General features: G+C 45.4%; 3 protein-coding genes across 6 annotated transcripts in view; 1 reads left to right on the top strand and 2 right to left on the bottom strand.

Annotated features, from left to right (window-relative positions):
- The window catches only part of LOC103457164 (zinc finger DHHC-type palmitoyltransferase 14), an 11,078-nt gene extending 11,054 nt beyond the window's left edge, over positions 1-24 (bottom strand). Inside the window, exon 1 of the mRNA XM_008397127.3 lies at positions 1-24. This exon is cut by the window's left edge and continues 651 nt beyond it. The gene's annotated coding sequence lies outside the window, so the exon portion shown is untranslated.
- A 684-nt stretch (positions 25-708) lies between these two features.
- tmem242 (transmembrane protein 242) lies at positions 709-5,173 on the top strand. Its single transcript, XM_008397126.3, has 4 exons — positions 709-834; positions 1,485-1,585; positions 3,653-3,790; positions 4,020-5,173. The coding sequence occupies exons 1-4, from the start codon at positions 750-752 to the stop codon at positions 4,152-4,154; spliced, it is 459 nt and encodes a 152-aa protein (XP_008395348.1). The 5' UTR covers positions 709-749; the 3' UTR covers positions 4,155-5,173.
- A 588-nt stretch (positions 5,174-5,761) lies between these two features.
- On the bottom strand, positions 5,762-26,463 carry arid1b (AT-rich interactive domain 1B). Of its 4 annotated transcripts, none has more exons than XM_017302232.2 (22): positions 25,673-26,463; positions 21,565-21,756; positions 19,302-19,445; positions 18,627-18,734; positions 16,554-16,788; positions 16,399-16,476; positions 16,197-16,325; positions 15,695-16,031; positions 14,978-15,078; positions 14,795-14,898; positions 13,977-14,120; positions 13,151-13,363; positions 12,873-13,080; positions 11,994-12,129; positions 11,720-11,898; positions 10,535-10,679; positions 10,338-10,454; positions 10,010-10,085; positions 9,092-9,812; positions 8,447-8,577; positions 7,949-8,369; positions 5,762-7,654 (listed from the first exon to the last, which is right to left on the bottom strand). In XM_017302232.2, exons 1-22 carry the CDS (start codon positions 26,336-26,338, stop codon positions 6,609-6,611), a joined length of 5,631 nt encoding a protein of 1,876 aa, XP_017157721.2. In that variant the 5' UTR covers positions 26,339-26,463; the 3' UTR covers positions 5,762-6,608. The 4 variants fall into 4 exon arrangements, with proteins under 4 accessions (XP_017157721.2, XP_081458847.1, XP_017157720.2 ...); XM_081602721.1 differs by having other exon boundaries at positions 13,151-13,360; positions 25,673-26,462; XM_017302231.2 differs by having other exon boundaries at positions 13,151-13,360; positions 13,977-14,123; positions 25,673-26,462.
- Positions 26,464-26,510: the final 47 nt, after the last annotated feature.

The following is a 26,510-nucleotide window of genomic DNA, read 5'->3' on the forward strand; positions in this document are numbered from 1 at the left end:
AGCCTGCGGAGATCTTCTATCACCACCAGGATGTGTCACTACACACAAAAACCACCCTTCCAGTCAACACGGAGGGCTTTGTTGACCATCCTTAGCATTTTTATCCTTCAGTTTTGTCTGTCAGGTTATTAAAAAAATATGAAATGAAAACTAAATTTCTTGAAAAACAAATAAATAAATAAACAAAAATTAAACTTTACTAAAAAATTTAATTTTTAAAAGTATTTAGAACTTCCTCAACAAAATATTTGCAACCACTATAGCAAACAAGCTCTTCTTGTAATTATTTATTTACGGTATGAGGACATTTTAACTTGATGATAGCAGCTTTATCATTTAAAGCTCGTCTTTTAAAATAACATGGCTTCTTCTTAGCCCACTTTTATTTCAAGCTGGAATTCATATTTAAAATATATATATTCTATTTAACGTTTTTACATTTACATTGCTTTCATAGCTGCTTTCTATATGTAAAATATTATATTTTAAAAGATTTTACACTGTAGTGAATCCCTTGCTTTCAGTGTCCAGTTTAATTCGCCTCAATGAGTAAGAAACGATCTGGCTATTTATCTTCTGGTTGAAATGGTTAGTCGTTAAAACGCAGTGAAAATAAAAACCTATAAAGTATCTTCAATGAAGTTGTCATATTTTTGGGGCGTTTCTTCCCTAATTTCCTGGAAAATAATATCTGATTCCTATTTCTAGTGTTTGTACCCGGGCGTTTTACGGAGACGGACCGAAACAGCATGACGGCCGCGGATGTTGGCGGAGACTCTGTTGTCAGAACAAACCGTGATACTGATGAAAAGGACGGACATCATGTGTTAAAAGGTGAGCAGCTGCAGATTGAATGGAGGTGAAAACCAAACGGAGCCGCTGCCGCCGAACTTCAGTCAAAAATCTACCGATTTAAGGTTCCGCTCACCTGCCTGCGGCTGCAGAGGTCAGGGGTCACTGACATGGTTAAGGAGGACTTTTTGAAATGCCCCCAACTATTCCGCTGATAATTTACCCACTAAGACAAAACTCTGGTTCCACTGTGTTCGTATTATGCCAGATCGGAAAGACGCCGTGACATTGGAGAACAGCACGTTTCAGTGTTTTCTATTTTATTGATGCAGCTATTTATGTCAAAGCACTTATAATAATATGAGTATGACGCATATATTAATCAACAAACATTTGGAGCATTCTCAACAAAACAAGAAGGAAGCCAACTAGCTTCACAAGTCCCTCCCAGCATGGTGATGGAGGTGTGATGCTGTGGGCTTGTTTTGCACTATTATCTCCTCTGTTTATCAAATTTGAAGCTTGGTCCAAACTGGGTCATCAGCAGAACCTGGTACCGATGTCCAAACACACAGAGAATCTCCTGTTTCCCCCCTTTATGCCAGTGATTGCTGATGTAGCAGCTGTAGTCACAGCTCAACTGACTTCCTGTTTGCTGTGACATCACTCCTCACCTGGCTTCCTGTTTGCAGGTGCGGTGTTTCTGACCACAGTGGCCTCGGCGGGGATGATCGCTGGGTTCGGCTCCACGCTGGCGCTGGCCAAGAAGAAAAGCCCAGAGTGGTTCAGTAAGGTAAAGTCAGCCCAGCGGGAAAAACGTTTTCCAGAAAGAAGAATGGAGTTAATATTTTCATGCAAACCTGACCAATAAGACAGAGATAGAGCCAGACTGGGAAAAATTAATCACAAGACTAAAGTCACAATTTTATGGAAAAATAGACGTACGACAGTAAACCAAAAATAATTAGAGAAAAAAGTAACAAGACAAGAAAAGTAAATAATTCAAGAAAAAAATTGCAAGATTGAGAGAATAAAGTCGTAATACCAAGAGAAGTTTTATTACGATAATAAAGCTATAATTCAAGAAAAGTTGTCATTTTACGAGAACGAAGTTGTAATAATATGAAGAGAAAGTCGTAATATGAGAAAAAAAATTATGAGAATAAAGTCGCACGACAAATAACCGTACGATAATTTAGTCCCAATACGAGAAAAAAGTGATAATTCATACACAAAAACAAATAAACACAAAATGAGGAGTTTTAATCACATTGTAGTTACGATTTAGTGTCAATTTTACAAATAAGGACATGCTTCACCTTTAAACGTCAAATTGTTACAATTTTACAAATGTCTGGATTTATTCTGCTAATATTCTGCTATGAGGAGGATTTGGTGAGTCTAAGCAGGACGGCCTGATGTCTGGTGTGAACTGCACAGCGTCGCTCTTCCTCCTAATCCGGTTTGAAAAGTTGAGGCTGTGTTTGTGAAACGATGACGTCCGTTTCCCTCCTGACTCTCGATCCGGCGGCGGTTCTGGTCCATCTGAGGCGAACAATCCGGCCTCTGTTCCTCCGTTCTATTTCCGTCACACAGCGGGGCTTTGTCGTCTGACGGGAGATTTGATTTGAGCTGGAGGCCCCGGCAGCTTTGTGTACGTTTACTAGAAAACAGAACCGAAATTCGTCAGGAAATCATATTTCTCCCGGGAATTAAACCTTCATGAGGGGAAAGAGTAAAAATCTCATGATAAAAGGGCCAAAGTTCAAAAAGACCAAAGATTCAAGGGCCAAAGTTCAAAAAGACCAAAGATTCAAGGGCCAAAGTGTAAAAAGACCAAAGATTCAAGGGCCAAAGTGTAAAAAGACCAAAGATTCAAGGGCCAAAGTGTAAAAAGACCAAAGATTCAAGGGCCAAAGTGTAAAAAGACCAAAGATTCAGGGGCCAAAGTGTAAAAAGACCAAAGATTCAGGGGCCAAAGTGTAAAAAGACCAAAGATTCAAGGGCCAAAGTGTAAAAAGACCAAAGATTCAAGGGCCAAAGTGTAAAAAGACCAAAGATTCAAGGGCCAAAGTGTAAAAAGACCAAAGATTCAAGGGCCAAAGTGTAAAAAGACCAAAGATTCAGGGGCCAAAGTGTAAAAAGACCAAAGATTCAGGGGCCAAAGTGTAAAAAGACCAAAGATTCAAGGGCCAAAGTGTAAAAAGACCAAAGATTCAAGGGCCAAAGTGTAAAAAGACCAAAGATTCAAGGGCCAAAGTGTAAAAAGACCAAAGATTCAGGGGCCAAAGTGTAAAAAGACCAAAGATTCAAGGGCCAAAGTTCAAAAAGACCAAAGATTCAAGGGCCAAAGTGTAAAAAGACCAAAGATTCAAGGGCCAAAGTGTAAAAAGACCAAAGATTCAAGGGCCAAAGTGTAAAAAGACCAAAGATTCAAGGGCCAAAGTGTAAAAAGACCAAAGATTCAAGGGCCAAAGTGTAAAAAGACCAAAGATTCAAGGGCCAAAGTGTAAAAAGACCAAAGATTCAAGGGCCAAAGTGTAAAAAGACCAAAGATTCAGGGGCCAAAGTGTAAAAAGACCAAAGATTCAGGGGCCAAACTGTGAGTGATTCTCTCAGCAGGAGTCACATGCCCCCTGGGCAGAGATCTGATTGGACGTTTGCAGAGTTCTGTCCATATTTGGTCATAAAGTTTCCTGAGCTAGAACAGAAATTCTAGTGCCTTCTTCCAACATCGCCATGGTTACAGTCTCTAGAATCCTATTGGCTGCCGTCAGACAGCTTTGGCAGATGGAAGGAAAATCTCCTTCTTAAGGGGACATGGACCCAACCAGCTGCTGAAAACCTGTTTCCTCCGCAGGGCGTGGCGGCGACGGCCGTGGCCCCCGAGTCCGGGGCCTCCCTGGCCCTCAGAGCGCTGGGCTGGGGCTCCCTGTACGCCTGGTGTGGAGTGGGTCTGCTCAGCGTCGCCGTGTGGAAAGCTCTCGGCATCCACAGCGTACGTTTGTTTCCAATAAACAGGAAAGTTTGGAATATATCTGGAGAAAATTCAAACGATTGATTGAAATTTACAAAAATAACTGAAAGAGTTCAAATTAATGTGTAAAATATTTACATTGGTTAAAAAGGTGAATTAATATTTAAAGTATTTTTCTGGAAGCAGCTCAGTTTGGAGGACGTATTGTGGGATGTTTGCAGGTTTCTGATCGTTTCCATGTCTCTTGCAGTTGGCAGAGTTCAGACAGAAGATGGAGTCTTTCTTCCCGGCCATCCCGAGGAACCCAGAGGCCGCAGCCGGATCAGAACCGCTGGACTGGGACGCCATCTTCGGGTCCAAATCACAGGGATCAGCCAGAGACTGAAAACCGTTCTGACCCTGTGGAGATTTTACAGCTGGGAAATGTGAAATTATGAAGATAAAGTCATACACGAGCAACAACAGTCACATATTGTAAATAAAAAATATTTAAATGTTGTGAAATTGTAAGTTTTATGGAGGATTTTTTTCTGATATGTGTCAAACTTAAGGCCTGGGGGCCAAATCTGGCTCAACAAAGCCACTTATGCGGCCGTCTAAATTATGTTTTGTGTTAATTTGTGTTTAAATGTTTTATCAAGTTACCAGTTTAAAGGCAAATCACATTCATCAGTCCCTCCAGACAAAATCAACAAACCCCTGCTAATGTTACGCAAGTATTGCCTTATTTGATGTCAAGTTATTGCCTCCAATTAATACGGCAAGTAACAAAAAGTCATAAATGACAAAATCAGTAATTTTGATTGAAAAAGAATCACAAAAATGATCATGAAATGCTGGTGGGATGTGAAAATGTGTTAATTTTCACAAGTGCTTATAAATATGTATGACTTTTTGAGAGTAAGGTTGCAAACAAGAATAGTAAAATAAAGTAAAAATAAGGAATACAGCTCTAAAGATGCAGATTTTTACATTTTTGGAAGAAAAAGTTAGCGCTTTAGCATTAGCTTCTTCTGAATACCATGTTGTTGTAGCGCTATAGTGTTAGCAGATCTAATGCTCATGATTCATATTTTAGAGTTAGCACAGCTAACTTTAGTTACTGGTGGCCATCACAGGTTTTCAGCAACTGCATGGAGTTCCTCAGGGCTCGATGCTCGGTTCCATTGGGTTTACCAGATATTTCTGGAGAAAAACAACATTTTGAGACTTGAAAAAGATTAACCTGATTTTTACAACTTAGGAAAAGTCAAGAATGGTAAAAAAAAAAAAAAAAAAAGGGTCTTGCTTCTTATTGGGAACTGTTTACCAGATTTTCAGAAATTATTTTTAAAGAGAAAAAGTATAGATGCCACTGTGATCCATTTTGTTTTAATTGTAAACTAAATAAATCAGTGAAACATTTCCTAGAGTTTTTAGTTTTTATTAATCTTCAGATCTCTAGCTCCTGATCTGTGAGATTTGAACTCTTCTGGTTTTGTGCTCCATTTCAATCTGATGTTAAACTTCAGCTAATTTTAGTTTGATAGGCTTTGATTACACTAGTTAAGAAATTAGCTTTATTGATTCGTTTTAACATTTTAACCTCATGGCACCAAAGATTAATTTTTTTTCAACCAACAGTCCAGCACTGTCAGATTTTTAGTAAGACAAATGTAAGCCTGAATGTTTTTGTTTCTGCTCCAACGCTTAAATTAAAACCGCTAAATATGTCCTCAAAACATCGACCCGGTTATTCAAGTCATTCAGACCAACGGTGGGAAAAATTACTTTTAATCTCATAATTATGATTGTTTTTATTTTTTAATTTTATTTATTTATTTTTTGGTTTGCTAAAAACATCGAACTTCAAACCAACATTTTCTCATCCAAGGTGACATGGAGCTGTATGAATGTGGACAAGCTAAAAATGCTAACTACTAGCATAACCGTTAGTAGCCGTTTTACTTTCCGCTCCGGTTTAGACAAAGAAAAGCAGCAGGTGGCGCTCTGTTCACAGTGCTCAACCAGAGTTCATGTACATTTATTCATTAACATGTCGTGGAACATATAAAGATCTCATACTGAAGAAACAAAGTCATTTTTCTCTCTTTACATTTGTTTACAACTGTTTCTGAAGCGGCGTCGGTGAAACCCCACCCCCACAGCCTGTACACGCAGTCCGTCAAATCAAACGCACCCGCCTCCCTCGAACATATCCTGAAACTGTCAGCCGCCGTGACCGGCGCCCCCTGCTGGAGCTGCAATGTACATATTTACAGGAGGATGTTGGTGGGAACAGAATGGGACGCAGCTCCGCCCACATCGCCTCAATCCGCGGCGGCGAAGCGGCGTTTGAACTGCGGATGGTTCAGAAATTCACATTTAAAAAAACAAAAACCGTCAAAACAAACTTATTGCACCAGAACAAAGAACACGACTGAACATCAGTGTTTCCTCCGTCATAACACGTTAAAAAAAAAGGATGTTTATCTACAACCCTGACCCCGCCCACAAACAGCAAGCCCCGCCCACACGGGGCAGCCCTGCAAACGGAAAGAAATGAGCACGCTTGTTTAAAAAACATTAAGAGCATTCCCTCCCCGTCGCCGTCTGTCAAATCACTTTGGTTCAAACAAAACAAAAAACTGACAATTTTTAGAAAATTAAAAAGTATTAAATATTTTTTTGTATTAAAATTATTTAAAAACCCCAAATAAACATCTGTGGATGGAGCCGAGGAGCTTTATATATTCTATATATTTTCATTTCTACGTAAAAACTTCTTTCTGTCTCTTTAAATAAAAATAGAATGGGACCCGGTCGGTCCCACTGAGCACGCTCCATGGCGGTCTGTGCGTCACGAGCGGCTCAGCTTGAACAGCACTTCGCACATGATGGCCGCCACCGCCGAGTTGAGGGCCGACGACAGCGAGATGTCCAGCAGCCGGCTCTCGTACAGGACGAACTCCGGCCGGTTCTCCTCCACGCTCGCCACGGCCAGCAGCGCCTTCGCCGCGCGGCACATCATGTTGATGCTGGGCGGCTCTGGCGGCGCGGCGGCGGCGGCGTGCGGGTTCTGCTGGTACTGCGCCACGGCCAGGCTGTCCTCCAGGAAGCCGATCAGAGTTCCCACGCTGCCCTTCTGCAGGGCGACGGCCCGGGCCGCCGTGGCTTCGCCGCGCGCCAGGTTGGACAGCACGGCCACCGCCATCTCCCGGCACACCTGGCTGCGGCGCTCGCCCACCAGGCGCACCAGCGTGGCGAACAGCTGCCGCTGGCGGCTGAAGGGGGGCGTGGCCAGCAGCAGGTCCACGTTGCAGTCCTGGACGCTCAGCTTGCAGAGGCACTCCAGGACGAGCCGCTGAGGCGACAGCGCCGCGGCGCCGCTGGCCCCGCAGAACGGGTCCTGCGCCTCGGCGGACGGACAGACCATCCAGTGCAGCAGCCCGTCCAGCACCGGCAGGACGATGTTCTCGGGGTACTGCGACAGGTCCAGCTGGCCCGACACGTTGGCCAGCGTCACCAGCGTGTTCTCCCGCAGCGCCGCCAGGCAGTCCCACCACCACTCGTCGCGGCTGCAGGCCCGGCCCGCTTCCTCCTCCCGTTGGTAGGTGGACGGCGCCCGCTTCCTGCGCGGGTGGCTGTGGTGCAGCAGAACCAGCCGGCCCAGGATCAGAACCAGGCCAGGGTGGCGCGACAGGACGGCGTCGTTGCCGGGGATGAAGGAGAGGTTCCGGATGATGTTGGAGACGCAGATGCAGCGTCTGGCCAGGGAGTCCTGCCACGACTCGGCGGTGGACAGCGGCGCCTCGTCCCAGCAGCGCGGCTCGTCCTCCTGGAGGCTGATGGGATTCTGAGCCTCCACCGGGGCCGGGCGTTGACCTCTGACCTCAGATGGAGAGCCTGCAGAGCAGAAACAGCAACAACCAAGAGCAGCTGATTAATGTTGCAGAGCCTGAAACAGGAAACACTGAAGTCTTGGCAATAATTCACCAAACTCCTTTTAGATGCTGCTTCATCAGTGACTACAGGACAGAAAGACAAGAAGAAAAGTACCAACACTGAAATGAACCCTGACATATTTGGATGTTTATATTTTATATTAGAAAGATGAAACTTTGCAGACTCTTCCAGGCCGCACATGAAGACCAGTCAGAGCTGCAGCCTGGGAGCTCAGCCCCATTTTGACCCGTTTACCTCCTTGCTGACCCGTCTGCTCCTCCTCTCCTGCGCTCTGCTCCTCCTGCTCCTGGTCCGGGGGGCTGAAGTCTCCGGTTCGGGGCTCAAAGTGCGTCTGGATGTGAGCCGTGGAGTCTCCTCCTCCGGCCTGCCAGTGCAGCAGGCCGCTGATGAAGCCATTGGGTCGGCTCGGGTCGGCCCGTTGCTCCACCTCCTCCCAGCTCTGCCCGGCCTCCTCCACCCTGACTGGCCGCTTGTCGTACTTGCTGCTCTGCTGAGGGGAATCCTCAGGTTGGGCGCCCTCCGTGTCGCGCGGCGACGGCTCCTCGGGGGTCGTCTTCGGGCCCTGGGCCCCGACCTCGTACTCCTGCAGGATGCCGAACATCTGGATGAGGCAGCGGCGATAAAACTCCACGATGAGCTCCAGGAACCCGGGCAGCTGCAGTCGAGAAGCAAACGTTTGGATTTGATCTACAAAACTTCAGTAAGCTCAGCGTTTCAGGCGCGGCGCCTCACCAGCGTCAGGCTGAACGAGCCCACCGTGCTGTCGTCGTACAGCAGGATGTTGAGGGTGTCCAGCGCCCAGGTGCTCTCCGCCAGGAGCCCCGACTTCAGTGACATCATCACCCGCCAGGCCTCCGGCGTTCCTGACAGAGTCGATCAGAGTGAGGCTCAGCGCGGTTTCACCAACTCAAAGTTAAGACTTTAAGGTCATCATGAATGAAATTTAAAATCAAAATAGAAATGTTCAGAAGAAGTTGCTAGCTAGCTAGCCAGGGTATATCAGTTAGCAGCAGTTAGCAACCGCCTTGAGCCACAGAACGCAGTGAAGATGTCTGATTTGTGTAACAGCAATGTTTCACAAAAAAAATATTACTACCTGGAATACGAGATTAAATATTTCTGCCTCAACAAAATTTAAAACCCATGTTTAATGCATTAAACTTATTGTTTTTAAATTAAGACGTTTTAAGGTCTTAACGTTAGAAACTTGAACAACTAGCTCGCTTTACCATTGGGAGATGGCTAGCTAGCTACTTAGCTAGTTAGTGGTAGCCGCAACAACAAATTAAATTAAGGCCTTAATCTTAGACACATGAATTTAAGACTTTTAAAGGATGGCTTCCTGGTCATGTGACCTCTATGCGGCGCCGGTCTCACCTGTGTCCTTCGCCGTTAGCCGTCTCCGTGGTTTCAGCTTGGGGGGCGTGGCCTCCACAGAGCCGGGCGGGAAAATGACCTCTCTGTAAACGAGGGGGAGGCCCTGATTGGCCGGGGGACCGGTGGGGACCCCTGGTTTCTTAACGGGCAGGTAGGGGGCGCCGTTGGGGGACAGGGAGCCCACCGGAGGCCGGGGGAACGACGAGGGGCTCTGGGGGCGGGTCACGTGATTTGGGATGGTGGGCGTGGCCTGGAAAGAGGAGGGGGGCTGCCTGGAGGGGAGGGGGGTCATGGAGGAAGAGGAAGAAGAGTGGGAGGGGAAGGGAGGTTGGCACTGGTTGAGGTGACTGGGGGCCCACTGGGTGTCCTGTGGGGGCCGGCCCTCCTGGTCTGGGAAGGGGGGCCCCTGGCTCTGCCGGCTGTACGAGAACCCCATCTCTGTCCTGGGGGGCCACAAGCTGGGCTGCGGCCCCCCGTCCGTTGCCGCCGCGGGGGCCGATCCAGTCATGCCGTGCTGTGGGGGGGCCTGTCGGTCCCGGCCGTATGGGTACTGGTACTGCCCAGGGACGGGCCGGCGCTCAGGGCCTGAAAACCCCCCGGGTCCAGATCCGTAGGGGCCGAAAGGGTCCGGCTGCTGGGAGCCGAACTGCTGCACGGCAAACGCCTCGCCCTCATGACGCTTCGCAGCCGGGAACAAGGCCTCCATCGGACGCTTGTAGCCCTGCAGGGACAGAACCAGGGACCGTCATGGACCAGGGACCGTCAGGGACCGGGACCGTCAGGGACCGGGACCTTCCCGCCACGTTTTGAAATATTTTTGTGAAAACCGATGTCAGTGATCCAGACATCGTTACCTACTGATCACTTCCTGTTTCCTGTCCATGTGACCCAGCTGGGTTACAGGTACAGAGCACTCACCTGCTGCTGGGGGTAAAGGGGCTGATGGGAACTGTAGGCCATACTGTGCGGATACTGCTGACCAAAACCATCGTGCCTGAAGACAGAAACTGAGTTTTATTCAACCAGATTACACCAACCTGGTTACATTTAAAAGAAACGCGGAAGAAGGGGGGCAGTTTGTGTCGATTATGATGTAAATTAGTATCTCTCTATTAGAATTCATTAAATGGTGATAACTTTTTGTTCCATTCTGCCTCATATGCATTGAAAAAGCAGGGATCCTAATAGACAGCCATGCGGAACGCCTCCAAGTTAACAAACTGAAAGCTTTATCACATCCTCTCACCTCTGCTGGGGGAATCTGTTGGGGGGATACATGCTGGCTTCATTGGCAGACGGGCCCATGCTGTTCTGGCCGCCAGGGGGCGCCATGCTTCCCTCTGGGCCCATCACATGGTCCAATCTGCACCACAGTGGCACCAACAGTCAGCCGGTTTCAGGTTTAGACGTGGCATGAGGGAGCGACAGCGGAGCCGGTCTTACCTGCGATCGTAGCCGGGGCCGTAGGGGTACTGCGGCCTGGGCCCCATCCCCGACAGGGGGCCGGAGGAGGGTCCGCGGGGGAACATGTCCTGCATCGCACCGCTGGGCATCTGGCTCTGACCGAAGGCCTCGCCGGGAACCGGACCTGAACCAACCAAAATCCCTCAGAGGAGGCAGCTCAATTTCTGCGTAAACAGTTTTTCTGCCTGAAAGGAGGGAAACTGAACCCTGATGGAGATGCAAGCGGTGATGCAAGTGGATGTAAGTGGATGCTGTCCATACGTGGCCACCAGAGGGCAGCAGAGCTCGCCTTTAGTTTAACATTTATCCTGTCTGGTCTCACATACAGGTGAGCAACATGGACTCAGAACCTCCACGGATAGTTTGTGATATCGATAAAAACTTAGAAGAGTTTCTAGGTAACTATCGGCCACAAAACAGATACTTCTCTCTAAAAACATTCCCATTTGGAAAAGGCTTCTTCAGGACACAGCTGACGTTAAGAGATGCGACTTAAACTCACACAGTAACTGCATTTAATCATATTTTCAAATGTTCTGATATTTATTGATGTTCTTGTGAAAAAATGGTAAAAATAGCATTTTTCTTAGCATCATTAACTGAAATTAATCGAGAATATAAATCAACATTCTCACTATGGTTAGGCCAATAAATTTTATGGATGATAAATTGTTCTGTACGTTATTACGATAAATGATAATATTCTTGTTTTGAGACCATTTTCTAGTAATAATGCAAGAACACATTCCCAAAGATCAATAAGCTTTAAATTCTTATGAACATTTAACTCAAGACTTGGAGGACATTTTAAATACCCAAAACAAATAAACAGAACAACAAAATAAAATGAATTATGAAATGTCTAAATTATCCTTAAAAAAAAGGTCCAGTTGAGACCAAAGCACCAAACCAACGACCGGCAGACAGAAAACATAAAAACGATCAATTATGCAAATGGAAATTATTGAGCTCATTTAAATTTATCCTGTGATTAATGATTATTGTGATTATTGACAACCAATTATAAGGATAAATTCTCACGCCTAAATTTAGCTTTAATTTTATGTACATTTGCTTATTAGTAAAGAAACAGATGTTTATTCCACTTCCTGCTATGAATTCTGGGAAATGCGTTAAGAGTGAGAGCTGAGCGGCTCTCCTCACCCTTCCTCGGGGCTCCATACGGGTCTTTGCTGCCGTCGTATTGCATTCTCATTGCTGGTTCTGTTGGAGCCGCCCCCTGCTGGTAGGGGCCCCCGCCGGGCCCCGGGCCCCGCTTGCTGTGGAAGGACGGGTCGCTGCCTTCGGAGAACGGGTCCTGGACGCTCACGCCTCCCATGATCCTGCAGGGAGACAAGCAAATGCTGAGTCACGTTCACAGAAAACGAGCTAAGAAGAAGGTTTGGACATGATGTTGCTTTAGACGCCCCTCCCCCACCTGTTCCCAGGCTGGGGAGCCACCTGGTTGTGCGGGGTGGACGAGCGGGTCGGGGGCTTCGGGTCTACCGGAGCGTCGGTGAGGGAGGAGCTGCTGGACTGGGGCGTGTTGGGGCCCTGAAACGAGCCTGAATTCGCTGCAGAGACAAACAAAATGGCGTCGATACGTCGTCAAAGTTTTAGACGCTCAACACAAACCTGAGCGCCGCCTCCACCCAAAACGCTAAATCCTACAAACCGGAGCCATCTTTACTCAATGACTACGTCTCATATCTTTGTAATAAACATCATCACTGTAAAATAATTCATGTTTTCAACTTTAAACTGGTTAAAATGAGTTATCCATGACTCTTTCCAAAATGGCTCCAGCTTAATAAGGCTGAAACAAATGATTCCATCTGTCCAGAACCTGTACAGGTCAAAGGTCAGGGACACACACTGTTTGACCGTCACCTTCAGGTTGGTGCTGCGGAGACAGCAGCTTTGCTTTTATCAAACTGTCATGTGAATTTTGTTCATTTTTAAGATGTTTCAAAGAAGAAATAAAAAGAAAACGCATTTCCATGGGATTCACAGTGTGATGGTCCATCACAGAACTTCTTCCTGCTGATCATCAGCAACACGTTTCCCTGCAGAGTGGAATCACAGCGGCATTGTGGGTAACTGGGTCAAACTGAGGTCACTAATGTTTATATTTACACTGAGTTCACGGCTGACAGCTCACCGAGAGTCCATTACATAATCCCATCCGTGTGTGTGTGTGTGTGTGTGTGTGTGTGTGTGTGTGTGTGTGTGTGTGTGTGTGTGTGTGTGTGTGTGTGTGTGTGAAACAGGATCCCTGACAGCAGCTGCTTCCTCTTACAGTTCAGCATCGTCTTACCAGGAGAAGGCGGTTGACCCTTGACCTGCAGGGGCTTCTTGGCGTCCCCGGCGCCAGCGTCGGGCGGAGGCTCCTCCCCTCGCTCCACCTTGCACTCGTAGGCGAACAGGTACTGGATGTACTGCTTCTTCAGGGAGCTGGCCGAGCTGCTGGACGTCCCGACGCTCAGCAGCGTCGACAGCTCCCGCCACTTCTTGTTTTTGTTCACCTGAGGAGGAGAAACACGGTCCAGACGGGTCCAGACAGAACCGAGCAGAACCGAGAGGAGAGCGTCTCACCATGGCCAGGCCGCCGATGGCTCGCACCGCCAGGTAGAGCCGGCACAGGTCCAGCGGCTTCCTGCCGACAGCCGGCAGGGTGGCGACGGGCGTCTCCCTGTCCTCCATGAAGGACAGGTAGCGGTCGACCCAGAGGCGGCGCTCCGGCTCGCCGCCCATCTCGTACAGCTTGGTGATCTTCTCGTTGGTCATGGTCGCCACGTTGGGCTTCTGCTGAGAGAGGCGGCGGATCAAGACTCGGGAGAAACGGAGGAAAATGGTTCTGTCTCTTTAAATAACTTCATCTCCTACAGTTACATTTCTATGGGGAGACATTTGTAACAATATTATTGTAAGCGAAGAACGTTTCAAAAATTAAAATTTGTAAAAACAAAAACATTTAAAAATAAAACTTAATGTCTGCGTTTCCAAATGTTAAACCTACAGTAACGCAGATTAGCTTTTTTTCAATTTTTATTTTTTTAAAGTTATTTTTTAGATTTTATTTTTTAAATTATTTTTTCAGATTATTTCTCCAATTTCTATTTTTTCTTTTGAAACAGTTTTACAAATGTCACACTTTTTAATCTGTGTGTTAAAGTTAGAAAGTGCTGCGCTCACAAAGAGAACTGAAATATGAAAAAATTGGAAAAAATTAAATCTGCACATATGTAGGTTCAACTACTCCAAACATATTGCAAATTATTTTCAAAACGTTTTTTTTTTACTGATAAGTTTTTCAAATTCTGACTTTCTTGAGTTTTTCAAACATGTTCTTTGCTCGCAGTAATAATATTGGCACAAATTTCTCTCCAAACGTTTCTTTAGCGTTGTGGGCGGGGCTTACTGGGCTGGACGGGGTCCTGAGCCAGGCGGGGCTGCCGATGCCGTCGCTGTCTTCCCCCACACAGGACGACACGCTGGCCGGGCTGGGGGACATCGGGCAGGCGGCGCTGGGCGGCGGCGCCACACACTGCGAGCCGTAGCTGTCCTGCTGCAAAACACACACCGGGCGGCCACACACTCAGGTTTAAAGGAAGTTTTTACTAAAAAAAAAAAACGGAACAGTTTTGGTCCTGGAATAATTTGAGCTGCCAAGAAACATGGTGGAAATTAGTTTCTTCAGGAATAAAAGATTAAATATGAGAAATTGGCTTGTTTGGAAAGAAAAGTGATGTAAACGTCAACCAACTGGAACCAATAGGAAAATTCAGCTGTAGTACCACCAGTGCCCACAGAGGGCAGCACTGAGACAGTTTGAGACCAAATATTGCGTCATTAAACACATTTGCACAGATATATAAAGATAGAACATTTAAGGAGACAGTTTATCTGCAAAAAAATAGATTTGGGGTTTTAGTTACACTGTAAGTAAGCTGTGAAATTAATCCAGAACGATTATTCATTTCCAGTATTTATTTCCCGTTTAATTTGTATATTTTTTCCTCACTTTGCATAATCTGTAGTTAACACAATGTTTATATTTATTCTCACCTCTAACTTCATTTTTCAGAATCTATATTAATTTAATATTTCCTTAACTTGCTGTTTTTAATCAGTCGTTCGTTAAACCAGGAGGTTTTTGTATGTGTTGTTGTGTATCATGTCTTTGTTCTTTTATATGTCTATGTGGAGAGCGAGTCTGTTGAAATAAATCAAATCAACCTTCATTTTGGTTGGATCAGGAGCAGAACCGACGGCGTCGCGGAGCTCGACCCGCTGCTTCAGGTCATGACTTCCTGTCCCGTCTGCCGCCATCATCCCTAATCCTGCAGGGAGGGAGAGAAAAACGAAACGCAGATGAAGGATTATAATCTCTGATGATTCCTGGGCACTGATGATTCCTACCTGGAGCGATGTAAGGCGGGCCCTGAGGGGTCATCCTGCCTGAGCTGCTGAACGGACCTCCAGAACCTCTCACCGCTGTCATAGCTGAGTAGCTGCCCTGCCTGGATATTAAACAAAACCGATCAATATTAATACCAGAGGTAACTCTGGGTGATTAATCAATTTAGTCAGTTATTATAGTTATTGTTTTTTTTTTAAAGATCTGGATTTCTTTTGCACCAATGAAGTCTGAGTGTTCCCATAACTCAGGGCGGCCATTTTGTCTGACAAGCACAGAAGAAGAATAAAATTCTACATTTAACAAAAAAGCTCATGAACTGAGCTACTCACTCAGATCCTAAAAACAAAATAAACCTCTTTTCCATCATTTTAAGACTTTGTTTTGGTAACATTTTATGGCTTTTTCTTATGATTAAACTAAAATTTTGTAGTTTGGCTCTAAATCTCATAGAAGAGATGAGTGAAGTAAAATCTACTTTTCTGTCGTTTGTAATTTCGTTTTTAGAGAATAATAAAATAAAAGAAAATAACTAAAATGGAAATTAGATCCTGTTGTATTTTGTTATTCTAAGCTGAGGTCATAAGGTCAGATGTCATGTTTTCCTTTAAATCTTTTATTTTCTGTCCTCAGTATTTAAACCTTCAGACAGAAATCAGCCTGTTGGCCTCCACCCAGCAGGGGGCGCTCTCTCCTCCAGAGTGTCTCCTGTTTCTCACCTGCTGTGAGCGCTGAGGGAGGCGTTGGCGCTCGGTCCGGAGTTGGGGCCCATGTCTGGCGGCTTGCAGCTGGAGGTGGCCCCTGGGGGCCCCATGCCCTGGCCGGCGGCCTGCGGCATGTTGGGAGAAGTGGGGGCCGCGGTGCCGGGTCCAGTCATGTAGGGGCGGCCCCCGGCTCCGGGCCCGGGGCCTCGGCCTGACGGGGTGGAGGGGCCCTGCCCGTGCATGGGCCCGGCGGTGTTCAGCCCCATGCTGTTAGCCAGGCTGGGGCCCGAGCCGGGGCCGCTGTAGCCGGCCGCAGGGGTCCCGCCGTAGTGAGGGGGCCGAGGGTAGGTACCTGAGGAACACCAGAACCAATGAGTTTATTCCTCTGTAGCTTCAGGGGCCACAGCAGAGCAGGCAGGGGCCCAAAAGTTTAACTGATCCCAGTGATCAGATAGTCCAGCAGCTCAGTGAAAGTTACTCAGGTAACTAGTTACTGTCAGCTCTGCTCATGTCCCACCTGGGGGGCCGTAGGAGTGGCTGCCCTGCTGGTAGGAGCCGTGGAGCCCGGGGCCGGCCGGTGCTGGGTGGGGGGACATGGGGCCGAAATGTGGCCCCTGGTTGCTGCGCTGCATGGAGGGAGGGAAACCTGAGGAAGAGCCAAACAGCGATCAGAGAAAACATCAACGCTCTGGGGCCCAACATGGAGGCAGGGGCCGAACCTCGGTCTGGAGTCATGGCCGACTGGGAGGAGTGGGGGCTGACGTCTGATCCAGACACCTGGGGGCCCGCCTGAGGGCCTGAAACACACAGAACCACAGTTAAAACAATGAGGTCACAGCACTCGTCTACATCATCTTCATCGGCTTCATCCCACCTGGACCGCTGGTGGGGGACAGGGGCCCCGAGCGGGACCCGGCGGGGGACAGCGACGGGGACGGAGAGGGACCCGTTCGGGCCGGAGGGGGGAGGCGCGGCGAAACGTGGGGGGAGAAAGGAGAGCGGGCCCCCGGAGTCCCCTGGTCGCCCTGAGCGCTGCCGGAACCGGAGGCCCCTGAACTCACCGCCGCCTCGGTGCCGGTCAGCAGGTCATCGATGGAGCGGGAGAGATCCTGGAGGAGAGAGAGGGGCGGAGCTTAACAATGGGGGGTGGGGCTAAACACGAAGAGGCGGAAAACATCAACAGTTTGAACTCTAAATACTCAACACTGTTCAAAATGAGAAGAAAAAAGAAAGAAAGAAACAGAAAATAGAAAGACATAAAAACAAAGAAATAGACAGAAAGACAGAAGGGAAAGAAAAATGAAAGTCAGGAGGAAGGACAAACAAACCGCAAGAAGAGAAAAAAAAGAAAAAGAGAAAAAAAAGAGAAATTCTGAAAGGAAAGACAAAAGAGAAGAAAAAAGAAACAAGAAGATAAAAGGAAAAAAATAAAAGAAAAAGACAAAACGAAAACTTTTAAACCAGCCAATCAGAGGCCTCCCCCTCCAACATCTCCACCAATCAGCCGTCTGCGTTTCTCTGCGAGGACCAGATGCAACCAGGTGTTTACCGCTGCATCGGTTCTGATCGCCCCGTTTCTGGAGTCCAAAACCAGACTCTGGATTAGAACCAGAACCAGACTCTGGATTAGAACCAGAACCAGAACCAGACTCCTGGAAGCAGCACAGCAAGCTCACAACAACCAGCACCAAAATAGATGATGAAACCTGATGTCAGAGAGGAGAATCAGGTTGCTATAGCAACCCAAAGGTCTCAGATGGAGCAGAGACAGTTTGATTGAAGCAGTCAATCAAACTGGTAAATAGATTCCAGCGACGGAGCCGCTCCATCATCCATCTACTGGGTTCTAGCCTCAGACTGGCCCGTGTGTGTGTGTGTGTGTGTGTGTGTGTGTGTGTGTGTGTGTGTGTGTGTGTGTGTGTGTGTGTGTGTGTGTGTGTGTGTGATTCATTTCCACTCCTCCATATGAGACGAGATGAGATGGAGGATGTTCTCTAATCAAACAGGAAACCTCAGAAACCTCTGATCTCTGCTCTGCTCATTACTGAGGCCTCTCAGCACAGCTGAGGATGTTCTCAAACCAGCCGTCGCCACGGCAACCGCATCGGCAGCACAACTTCAGATAGAGCGACGAGAGGAAGAGGACGGCGGCGCAACATCAGAGACGAAGAGACGGCGAGAAGGAGGACGGATCGCAGCTGGAGGCGACACACTTAACGGGAGAAACAACAGAACCAGAACCTAAGAACTGAACCAGAACCTAAGAACTGAACCAGAACCTACAGAACAGAACCAGAACCTACAGAACTGAACCAGAACCTACAGAACTGATCCAGAACCTAAGAACTGAACCAGAACCTACAGAACTGAATCAGAACCTAAGAACTGAACCAGAACCTACAGAACTGATCCAGAACCTGCTAACAGAACCAGAACCTATAGAACAGAACCTACAGAACTGAACCAGAACCTAAGTACTGAACCAGAACCTAAAGTTCAGAATTCCTTCCTATTCAGATGCTTTTACGTTTTCTTCTTTGTGGATAAATAATAATGTGTGCTGTAAAACAGGAAGTGAGGTGCTTGAGGAGCCGCTGACTCAGCGATTTGTTGTGAATCATCATTATTTCTGCTGGCCTCCCAGCAGGAAGCTGCGGCCGCTCAGAGCGTGATCTCTGCAGATTTCAGCGGCCAGGAGAAACTGACGGCGTCATTATGGACGAGGACAGGGAGCTGCAGGACAATCTGGCTGCAAGGGCAGCGGCGCGGCCTGAAATCTGCTCAATCTGCCTCACAGTCAGAGTCTGAATCACAACAACAAACAGCTCAGCGCTCTAAAATAACTCAGCGGTGACCCATCATGATCAGCTTTTCAAAATAAAACGTCTGCCTCAGGTCACCAACCCAAACATTTGATTTGAATCCAGAGTTTCTGAGTCTGACTCACCGGCAGACTGGACGGCCTCTCCTGCTGGCTCAGGTCCTCCTGGTTCGATTTCCCAGGAGTCATTGCTGCAGACTTGCCCCGCCCCCCATATGCCTCCTGAGGAACTTCCTGCATGAAGCAGACAGAAAAACACACCGTTAGTCCCAACATCCCAATCATAAGAATCAGCAGCAGTTTGACTTTTAATCATGAACTTTAAAACAAACAGATTCTGATTGTTAAACTCAACCAATCAGCTTCTGTCTCCAGAGCTCCGCCCAGACGTTAAACTCAACCAATCAGCTTCTGTCTGCGGAGCTCCGCCCACAAGTTAAAATCAACCAATCAGTTTCTGTCTGCGGAGCTCCGCCCAGAAGTTAAACTCAACCAATCAGCTTCTGTCTGCGGAGCTCCGCCCAGATGTTAAAATCAACCAATCAGCTTCTGTCTGCGTAGCTCTGCCCACAGGGTTAAAATCAACCAATCAGCTGGTCTGAAAGGTTTTCAGGTTCTGATTTGTCTTTTATAAGTTATTAAAGATTCTGTTTATATTTTTGGCAAGTGTTAAAAAGATGGACAGACAAATAGTTCAGAACAGTTCAACAGTTTTGATGGTTTTTTTTTATCTAATCCCGACGATGACTTGCTCTGAGGTCGTTGTCTCCACATCGTTGCCATGGAGACAGCGTTTCCTACCTGGGGCGGCAGCGGGCAGGGCTGCATGTATGGCGGCTGGCTGGGGGCAGCCGGCTGCTGCTGGGGGGGGCTGAAGTACGGCGGCTGGCCCGGCTGGCTGAAGCTCAGGTTCTGTTGCTGCTGCTGGCCGTACTGGGAGCTCATCTGGGGGAAACCAGTCCCAGAGGTCAGAGGTCAACAGCAACGTCTCTCTGGTCATACAACTTCTATAAACCAAATTAGTTCGAGGATTTCTAAATATGTTTTAACTTCCTCTTAAATTATGATTTTTTAAATATTTTCTGCTTGAAACTTTTAAATACTATAATTTAAACATTAAACGTTTTATTACCATTGATCGGTTTAAGTGGATAAATATATTTTTGGATCCATGTATTTAATGCATTTTTAGTTACTTCTTAAGAAACTAAATGTAATAAATGTATCAGTTTAAAAAATTTCATCTGAAATGTAACTCACAGAGTGCATATTTTGCACATTTTCTATCATTTTTAATGCATTTTAATATTGGACATTTTTATTTTATTGAATAATTATTGTATGAGATGTGAGGAAAACCTTCCAGGAGATTTCAGTCTAACCAACCAGAAGATGAAAAGGAGAATTTGTGGATGCAGTAGAGAAGTAAAGGGTTGTATCCTCTACTCCAGCATCTCTAAACAAACAGTCAAACTGACTTAAAGAGGAGCAGCAAAAGCAAAGGAGCTGGATTAGCACAGCTAGCCAAGAAGTGATGGCATCATCCAGGATTATTGTCTCTGCTGCCTGGAGATTAAAATGCTAGCATGCCAGGAAACAGTCTTCAGTCAGAGGCTTATAAAGGTTTGTAGTAGCGTTGACTGCTACAGGAAATACTTCATGAAATCAGTGCAAACGTCTTCTCACTCGTTTTCAGACAAATACAGTAGCTAAAGTGATTGATTCTTATGCTGCAAAACATTGTTTTTTTATCGATTTGTTCAAATAAAGAATGTATTTTTATAAACAATTTTAAATTATGTTTTTTTTTACTGAAAAATGTCCTCTATCCCCCATTACACTCACTATTCTGACTTCACTTATTTATTCAAGCTGTTAAAGAGAAATTTCAGATGCAGCAAAACTAAAGAGTGAAAAACTGAGGAATGAAAACTTTTCAGTCTTTAGCAGAAAACATCCAGAGCTTCAAACAAATCCTCAGACAGTCGAACATCCGCGGCTCAGAATCATTGTTTTTGTCAGAAATCATCCAGGACGGCTGAAAAGCAGCAGAAGCCTCAGACCCAAATCAGCAGTCTGGAGTCTAAAAATAACCGGCTGGAGTCCAGAAATAGGCCGACCCAGAGCAGCCGGGCCCGACCCGCTCCACTGCAGCCGTCTGCTGCAACATGTTGAGACGGAGACGCCTCACCTCAGGGTTCAGGAGAGTTTAGATGGGCCAGGGAGGAGAATGACGACCGATAAAACACCCATAGCTCACTAAGATTACTGTACAGTTACATTTGTTACTCAGATGAATGTGAATCATCACCTCAGAGCCATAACATGGTGACTTTCTCTTAAAGAGAGAGAGAATGGGTGGATTCTAGATGAAGGTAAAATGTTATTTCAAGTTAAGCAGAAAGAAAAGCAGAAAAAAAGAAGCAAAAACTAAGTTTATGTTGGTTTTCTAACACCTGTACACAGTTCAGGTTCATCAGGTTGTAGCTTCTGTTTTACAACTCCTACTTAATAATATATGGAGTTCCTCAGGGTTAGCATCTCGGCCCATTTCTGCTGCACTCTGATTGTTTCTAAATAATTTGACTAAAGTTGTTTGACCTTAGCTAAGCCAGATAAAAAGGAAAAGGTTTCACTTTAGAAGATCTTCATTTATAAAATTATTTTGGAGTTCGCCATATTTTTATTATTTACTCCTGTTTTTTGTTGTATAATTACATTTGTGGATGACGTGGATGTTATTTTTCTACTTCTTCTTTTGTGGTTGTAATTCTGCAGGCAAACTAGAGAAAAAAAACTTTTAAGGACGTATAAGCCATGTTCTCGTCATTATCAGGACTGAAGGATAATTTGCTTTTCTGGTGAGAAATCCAGTTTAAGCAAATTTTATAGGAAATGTTGAGCTAAATTCTGAATTTTTAAAAAATATTTAGGTAGTGAATCTTTAACGGTAACATGAATTTGCTGCTTTTAACAATATTAACTTAAAAATGTGATTTATTGAGTGTTTAACAGTTCATTTTATCCAGTTTTGTGGTATAATAATCCAAATGGCGCCTCCTACCTGCTGCTGAGGGTACTGCATCCCTCCCAGTGCCATCTGCCCCCTGCCAGACATTCCCATGGGGTATCTGTGGGGCGATGGGGAGCTGTAGGGTTGTCCAGGGTACGGCGCCCCCTGCTGCTGGGAGTACGGGCTGTTGCTCATGGCGTAGAGCTGAGAGCGCTTCATCGCCATCGGGTCCATCGGCGCCACCTGCAGGCAACGGCAAACAGAAAAATAGTGAATCTATTTCTATAAATTAGACTGAAAAATCTAACAAATATTTGCTAAATTCGCTTTAAAAACCAACAGATAAAATATATAAAGGAACAATAATATTTAAAAATTATTTATTATTCAGTAACTATTACATTCATTTAGAATACAATTTGCCTCACACCTTCCGATTTTAATCGTCAATTAATTCTGTTTTGGAAATTGTATCATGAAATTTTAGATTATGACATTTAAATCTGATGATGATAATGATGATGATGATGATGACTGAAAAACATAAAAATGTATATTTATTTTTAATATGATCATCTTTTACTTTTTTTTTTCCCTCCAACTTTCTGATCTTCATTGCGGGCTTCACTTTGAAAAACACTGTCACAGATACTGATAAACTATCAATTATTAGCCATCGATATCATTAACAGAAGTATCACAATTTCATATTTTTCTGATATTTTATAGCCCAACTTCAATCAACCAGATATTAAGAATGAGTTCTTATTCACAATAACTGCAATAAGCAATAAATCTATTATTCCCATCATGAGTTAATAATAATAATTTTTAATAATTTCCATCTGCATGGCTAGATTATAACTAACTTCTTTTTTGTAAATACAATCTTTTTACAGAGATTTCATAATTTGTTCTTTTTTAAATTTTTGTTTATTTTGGACATTTAAAATATCTCCCAGTTCCAGTGTTAAATATTTACAAGAAATTAAAGTTACTGATTTTTGAGAATGCGTTTATGCATTATATGACTTGAAAAACTCAAAACAACAATATTATCATTTATCACGATCATTTCTGGGACAATGCATCAGCCAGCAAAATTTGTTATCATGACCGATGGAGCCACAGTCAAAAATCTGTAATCCTATTTATGCCTCAAGCAATATCCATCCATCCATCCATTTTCTTGCACCCTTTTTCCCTCAGTGGGGTCGGGAGGGTTGCTGGTGCCCATCTCCAGCCAACGTTTCGGGCGAGAGGCAGGGTACACCCTGGACAGGTCGCCAGTCTGTCGCAGGGCAACACAGAGACACACAGGACACACAACCATGCACACACACACACACACACACACACACTCACACCTAGGGGCAATTTGGAGAAGCCAATTAACCTGACAGTCATGTTTTTGGACTGTGGGAGGAAACTGGAGTACCCGGAGAAAACTCACGCACGCACAGGGAGAACATGGAGACTCCATGCAGAAAGACCCCAGGCTGGGAATCGAACCCAGAACCTTCTTGCTGCAAGGCAACAGCTCTACCAACTGCGCCACTGTGCAGCCGTGCCTCAAGCAATAAACAGAATAAAAATAAAATTATTTTAAATATTAAACCTTTTACAGCCTAGTAGTCAGGTATCACTCTTGCCTTATTAACACCTTAAAAGTAAGTAAGTAAACTTTATTTATGCAGCACCTTTAACAGGTTAGAAACCACAAAGTGCTTTATAAAATATAAGACGTAAAACATGAAACAAAATAAAACTAATTAGGCAAATCTGGTAAGTGCGTCTTCATGCTAAATAAGTTGGCATGTAAAATTAAACTATAAAATGAAGGTATCTAATCATTTCTTTATGTCGGTTGAGTTTTGATCTCAAATCGTATAAAAACCTTCCAGACAGATTCAGAGGTTAGACGTTCTGGCAGCGTTTTGTTTTGGCTGCAGCAGGATGACGAGGGTTTGTGGAGCAGAAAGTCTCCTGCTGCTTCCTCACTCTCACTGCAGGAGAGCAATCTGGGCAACCTGGGAGGCAACGAGCAACCGCCACGCCTGGATCAGCTTTAACGTCCACGCTCACAACGAGGAAACACGTTACCATGGAGACGGAAACAGATCAATCCTTTCTGAATGAACGCAAAAACAGCTGATCAATAACCAGAATGTAAACAAATAAACGATAGTTCTCATCTCAGGTCAGTTAAGAGGCGATTTTAATTAGATTTATGGACATAAATGCTTTAAAATAATAAATTAGCAACAACAGAGCGCAACTTTGTGCTTTGATCCAGCTAAAGGTTTTCCATCAACATGCAACAAAAATACCTTCCAATATCACAAATTCAATTCTGTTTATTTTCCAATGCGCCGTTTAAATAATCTATATTCCTGATCTAACCTGAGGAGTTCAGTTGAAGCTTTCAGAACCACATGCAAAAATGTTCATATCTGCTCAACTTTTTCACATTTGCCACGTTAAAAAAGCGCTTAAATTGTCTAAAGCACCTTGAATTGCCCTGTTGCTGAAAATGTGCCATGTTAATCAAATTACCTTACATTACCTTACGTTAAACTTCAAACTATGATGCATGATCCACTGTCAGGTGGAAAACATACTTATTAGTCGCAAACTTTATAAATCTGAACTATATGAAAGAGTAGCAACATGTTAAAAAACACATGCATGTCCATTTTGGAGTTTGCTGCAAGCCATGTAGGAGAATAAAAACATCTGGAAGAAGATTATTCTGAACACATCATCCACACACAGTGAAGCATGTTAGTGGCAGCATCATGCTGTGCTGAATTTCTTCAGCAGGTCAAAGTTTAAGTGAAGACGGGTGAAGCTAAATCCAGGACAAACCTGGAGGAAAACCTGTAAGGTTCACCTTCCAGCAGGACAAACCAATTGAGATCACAGTAAAATCATTGGGTAGAAGGCCTAGTCAAAGTCCAGACATTAATCCAATTGAGAAAGAATCAAAAAATTTCAGCTGGATACCATAAGAGACTTGATGATTCTACAAAGTACTGACACTGGGTGGCTTTTTCTTCAAGATGTGTGTAAATTTTCTTCAAATTTTAAATTATTCTCTTATTATTGATGGTTTCATGCAACTTTTAGACGTTCCGACATCTGAATTCCCAAATCGGCATTAAAATATGCAACTAAAATATTTGTTTATTGATGTTTATTTATGGAGAGAAGTTTGGAAAAGCCCTTAAAGTTCTTTAAATATAACTTAACCTCTATTTTTAAGCTGAGATTCTTGTTAGAGGATATGGTTATTACTATGACTTGTGCTATTAAAAGTTGAAAATTAAAATCCTGCTTGATGTCCCGGACACGGGTGACAGGCTGACCGGTGTCAGACACTGCTGCCTCCGGCTGGCTGGCAGCTGTAGCTGCGGGGGCAGCTGTGTATTTATCCCGGTGCTGATGGGCACATGGCTAATCTGCATGTGTGAAGGTCAGGGCTCCTGTTTGGAGACTTGGACACTGTGGGCGTTTTGCCCATAAATCTCTGTACAGATCAGGGGCTCAAACCTGGACAGCTTGGATGAATAAAAACTGGGTTTAAATCACAATTTGGACCGTTTTCTGACTGAAGTGTCGGTGAAAAAAACGACGTGATGATCGGTTTTATTAACTAAAAAGACGGGCTAATTAGCATATGATAAGAGGTTACTGGGTGTCAGGGGAGGAATTAGCTGTCAGATAATTTCTAACTCATGTCATCATCTTTTAATCTTCCTAAATGTAGTTAAATTACTTTGAAGTTGATTAAAAATGAGGAAATATAACCGTTAACGGTTGTTTCCGCGAGATCCGCTCGGGCCTACGAGGCTAACATTAGCTTAGCATATCGAGCTAAACAGGGAGTCACCTTGGACACAAAATACAACATTTTAGCAATATATTTTACCTCTATTTGGTGAAAATCGATATTCCCAATAGAAATAAAGCAGGCAGTGTTGTATTTTGTTAAATAATTAGTCCAAAATACCAGGAATCCGCGTGTCGTGTTGTGTAAATCAGGTCTGTCACTGATACCAGTAGAGCTAGCGGGGTTAGCATAGCGGCTAACTGACAGAACAGACCGTGGTGGGTGTCTTTATCTGGGAAAAACAGACGTTAATTCCGGTTAAATCACCTGAGATCTTCCGCTGCTCGGTCCGTTGTGACCCGGGTGACTCCTCTGTTGTTGTCCCCAACCATGCGCTGCTGCTGATCCGTACTGAGAGCCCGTGTCTTCGGCTGGCCCCACACCCGACTGGTGCTGCTGTACAGCGGGATTACTGTAATCTGAATATCCGCCTCCGTAGCCGCGCATCATCGGGCTCGGAGACGTTAATAACTGGTTCAAAGTCGGCGTAGCCCCCGAGGGGTGCTGCTGACCCTGTCCGGGAAACCGCTGGAATCCTCCTCCGCCTCCTCCAGCCGGAGAACTGGCGGTCACCATAGCCGCTTTGGCCGGGTTAGCGGCCGCCGGGCCCATCAGGCTGTTCCCCTGCCGTGAGGGGCTCATCATGCCCCCGTAGCCGCCGCTCCCGTAGCCCGCTCGGTAGTTCGGATAGTGGTTGTACGGGCTGTTGTTGCTGTAGCCTTCGTGGGAGTTGTGGACCTGGTCCATGGTGCCGTGTACCGTGTGTGCCGCCGCTGTTACCCCAGTCCCTGGGCTTTGTTGTCCGCCATGTTGATCAAAGCAAGGCCCTCCTCTTCCATTCCCATAATAATGATTAAACTGGGAGCTGGTTCCAGTCGGAGGAGGGTTGTTGTTGTTGCTGCTGTTGCTGTCTGATCCCAGGCTGGCATCCATCCGCTCCTCCTCCTCCTCCTGACTGGTTCAGCTCCGCTTGTCGGCTGCTCCCCTCCTGGAGGAGGTTTTCTTCCCCTTCATGGTGCTGCCAGCTCCCCCGATGCTGCTGCTGCTGTTGTTGATTCTAGTGCTGATGCTGCGGGATAAACTGGAAAAATGATGAGAATTGAGA

This window comes from Poecilia reticulata, chromosome 21 (assembly GCF_904066995.2).
Source record: "Poecilia reticulata chromosome 21, P_reticulata-male-v2, whole genome shotgun sequence".
In the NCBI taxonomy this organism is placed as follows: Eukaryota; Metazoa; Chordata; class Actinopteri; order Cyprinodontiformes; family Poeciliidae; genus Poecilia; species Poecilia reticulata.

Coding starts and splice junctions, on each gene's coding strand:
- arid1b (XM_008397128.3), bottom strand. CDS start 26,338: ATGGATGCCAGCCTGGGATCAGACAGCAACAGCAGCAACAACAACAAC. Junction 12,130..12,872: donor GGGTCAACCGCCTTCTCCTG/GTAAGACGATGC, acceptor TTGTCTCTGCAG/CGAATTCAGGCTCGTTTCAG. Junction 10,680..11,719: donor GTATGGAGCCCCGAGGAAGG/GTGAGGAGAGCC, acceptor TGGTTGGTTCAG/GTCCGGTTCCCGGCGAGGCC.
- tmem242 (XM_008397126.3), top strand. CDS start 750: ATGACGGCCGCGGATGTTGGCGGAGACTCTGTTGTCAGAACAAACCGT. Junction 835..1,484: donor CGGACATCATGTGTTAAAAG/GTGAGCAGCTGC, acceptor TCCTGTTTGCAG/GTGCGGTGTTTCTGACCACA. Junction 1,586..3,652: donor GCCCAGAGTGGTTCAGTAAG/GTAAAGTCAGCC, acceptor TTTCCTCCGCAG/GGCGTGGCGGCGACGGCCGT.